The following is a 3,547-nucleotide window of genomic DNA, read 5'->3' on the forward strand; positions in this document are numbered from 1 at the left end:
TGTTAAGGAGTGTGAAATTTAAATTGTGATGTTAATTGGTGTTCTATTATACGTTTGAGGCATATATGAGATATTTCCCGATTTATAAATATATGTGTGTCATATATGTGTCACTTACAGGTTTTTGAAAGTCACTTTAAATTTTCCATAAACTCATACGAGTTTGCGAGTCGAGTCTGCGAGTTGAGTCTATGAATCCTTTACGAGTCTAAGTAGACTCGCGAGTCTGACAACCTTGGACACGGGTACTAGAAAATACAAGTGTCCATTTAAAATCCGTTGTTACATGTTGGCTAGCAAAAAGTGGAGATGCTCTGTTGTTTGTGGTTTGCATAACCATGATTTGTGCGCAAAATTACAAGGCTATCCGGTGGCATGTCGGCTCAATCCGGTTGAGAAGGCATCTATTAAAGACATGTCCTTCAATTTTGTCCAACCGAAAAATATACTTGCCACATTGAAAACAAAGGAACCCGACAACATTTCAAATATAAGGCAAGTGTATAATCAACGGTACCGCAATAAAAAGGCGAGTAAGGGAGATAGGAGCGTGATGCAACATTTGTTGAAAATGTTGGATGATAACAAATACGTGGTGCGATACAGATATTGCGATGACGAGGTTACGGTCCGAGATATTTTTTGGACTCATCTGGATTTCATAAAGTTGTTCAACACATTCTCGACAATGCTCCTTCTCGATTCTACCTATAAGACCAACAAGTATCGACTCCCATTATTAGAGATGGTTGTTGTTACATCCACCAAGAAGACCTTTGCCGTTGGTTTTGCTTTTTTGGAGTGTGAAAAAAAGGATAATTTTAGGTGGGCCTTGGAGGTGTGTCGCTCACTTTTGAAAAAACAAGTCGAGATGCCTAAGGTGATTGTTACGGACCGCGACCCCGCTTTGATGAATGTGGTTTCAAAGGTATTTCCTTCTTCCGATGCATTACTTTGTCGATATCACATATCATGTAATGTGAGACGCAAGGTTAAACCCGCTGTGGGGACTAAACAAGTAACCACCGAAGGTGGGAAAGTGGTGAAGCCCAGAGTGATTTAAGAACAACATCCTTTACTCTCAATTGATCGGAAATGTGTCTCGGGCCAGATTGAATTATATATTTCACGAGGCGAATCGAGGTGAAATAATTGGTGGTGATACCGCAAAGTGTGGTTGCACTATTACTATCATGTATGGTCTCCCGTGTGCTTGTACTATTTCTAAAAAAGTGAGATTAGGTGAGCCAATAACAATGAATGAAATCACTCCTCATTGGAAGAGACTTAGTTTTGATGATGATGGTTGTGTCGAAGAAGATTCGAATATCTCTATTATTTTCGAATTGGAGGCGATACAAGATATTTTTTCGAAGGCCGATGACAACACAAAATTATACATCAAAGAACAATTGCGGAGGATTGGATTTCCCAAAACAATCGACATGAAACTGCCGTCTCAAACCGTTAAGACAAAAGGTGCTCTGAAGAAAAAGAAGTCTACGCCAAATGACAACTCGACAACACGGTCTACTTCATATTATGAGCACGTCGACAAACGCTTACCCGACTCACTTACTCCGAAATTGCAAAAATCTCAAAAGAGTTTAAACAAGGGAGCTCGCTTAAGCAAACCTCCTCCGACACCTATTCCACCGCAAGTTCCGCTAGTTTCAACTCCAATTCCAACACCTATTGTTCCAAAAGTTCTGATTTCATCAATTGAAGAGGTACAAATTGCTTCAAAAATTCCATTCATTGACGAGATGCCGATTTTTATGCATAAATACATCGACCGGATCGTCAATGTGGCAGGGGACGGTAATTGCGGATTTCGGGCCGTATCGACTTTGCTTGGTTAGGGAGAGGATGCACATGGGCTTGTCCGTCATGATCTTATCGAAGAGTTGCTGAACCATAAAGACTCGTACACGCGGGTATTTAGAAACGAAACTAAATTTGAATCGGTAAACGAAGCTCTTGTTCCTTGGGGGACGCCTACGTACCGGTTTCGCATTGGATGAGATTCCCGAAAATGGGACATCTTATTGCATGCGCATATGACATGGTATGCATTGACATGACGCGTTATGGTTTTTCGGAAACCTTTTTTCCGCTCTGCACTGCACCTCCTCCAAATTCAATTGATCATACTATATGTGTTGAATGGCTCGCCAAATCGCGTCATATTGTACAAGTTTACTTGAAACTGGGATGCCCCATACCACCTACGTCACCGGAATGGAATCTTCATCATACCGAACTTGCCAAGATGTGGTCAGATGTATTTGTTGATAGGATGCATGAATTCGAAAGATTGAACAATATCGATAAAATGTCGAATGCGGAAAAGTCAAAATTGGAACCACCGATAGATTTAGCCGGCGACAGTTCTTTTCATGTATTTATCTAGTTTCAAAGTGTAATATATGCACTCTATAACATTGCAATATAATCTTTTTTGTGTTTGTGTGTTTGTGTCTATTTGTTTCAAATTATTTACGTTTTGTTCCTATGTGTGTTTGTGTGTTTGTATCTAGTTTCTTAAATTTGTTAACAAAACTGCTGCCTACTGCTTTCTGTTCTGCTAAGAGATTAGCAGAGAAACTTCAGTAGATGCATCTACGGAAGCGTATTACAATGAAAATTATAGGTCTTTAGGGTGTTACATTGAAAATTATAGGTCTTTATAGTAGATGCATCTACGGAAAGGAGAAACCTATCCCCCTTCCGTGGATATATCTACGGAACGTTCTGTGACAGACATTGTGTGGTCCATAGTCTCCAAAGGCTTCTATAAATTTGGGGTTTCTAGGCTTGCATTACACACAAGCACAAACCCTAAACACAAACACAAAAATGTCTCGCATTAGGCTAGATGGATGTCACCGAACATCAATGAAGCGTCCCGATCCTGAACCGGAATACTGCATAAGGGATGGATATGTCATTTTCTCCCGCGTTAAACCCCCCATGCCGGTGAAGTTTTGGAATATTCATTCCTTCGACCAACTCAAGAGGACTATCATGTCTTTTTTAGAGGGGGAGTACAAATCCGGAGAAGAAATCAAAAGGATCTAAAGGCTTAGAACAAGGACCTCGTTTGAGACCGGAAAAACGGAACGTTGGTGGGTTGAAGTGAAATTCGATATGGATTGCATTCAAATGATGCATGGATTAAATGACATTGTTTTAACCGTTGTAATTTCTTAGATTTCTTAGTTTTCTTAATTTTCTGTTTGAAATTTCGTTGTAATATTGATTAATCAATGAATCAATACAATGTCTTTTATGGTTAAAAATGCTTCTGCTATAGTTTTCTGGGTCTGGGTTGATTCCGTAGATGCATCTACGGGAGACTTCCGTAGGTGCATCTACGGAACAGAACAACGTTAAACAAAAAAATGGGTGCTTTCGGAGATGCATTTACGGAAGCACGGGGGCAAAATGATCAATTCGGTGGTGCGTGAAAAGGGGAAGGGGTTGGTTGAGAAATTCTCTACTAAAAAACGGACTGAAAGTTCGAAACCGGTAATTTTTCATGATT

General features: G+C 40.0%; 1 protein-coding gene across 1 annotated transcript; it reads left to right on the forward strand.

Annotated features, from left to right (window-relative positions):
* Nucleotides 1–2,035: 2,035 nt before the first annotated feature.
* On the forward strand, nucleotides 2,036–2,413 carry LOC131621971 (uncharacterized). The gene has a single exon (XM_058893030.1). It carries the CDS (start codon nucleotides 2,036–2,038, stop codon nucleotides 2,411–2,413), a length of 378 nt encoding a protein of 125 aa, XP_058749013.1.
* The last annotated feature ends 1,134 nt before the right edge of the window (nucleotides 2,414–3,547 follow it).

Source organism: Vicia villosa, unplaced genomic scaffold, assembly GCF_029867415.1.
Source record: "Vicia villosa cultivar HV-30 ecotype Madison, WI unplaced genomic scaffold, Vvil1.0 ctg.000020F_1_1_3, whole genome shotgun sequence".
Classification (NCBI taxonomy): domain Eukaryota; kingdom Viridiplantae; phylum Streptophyta; class Magnoliopsida; order Fabales; family Fabaceae; genus Vicia; species Vicia villosa.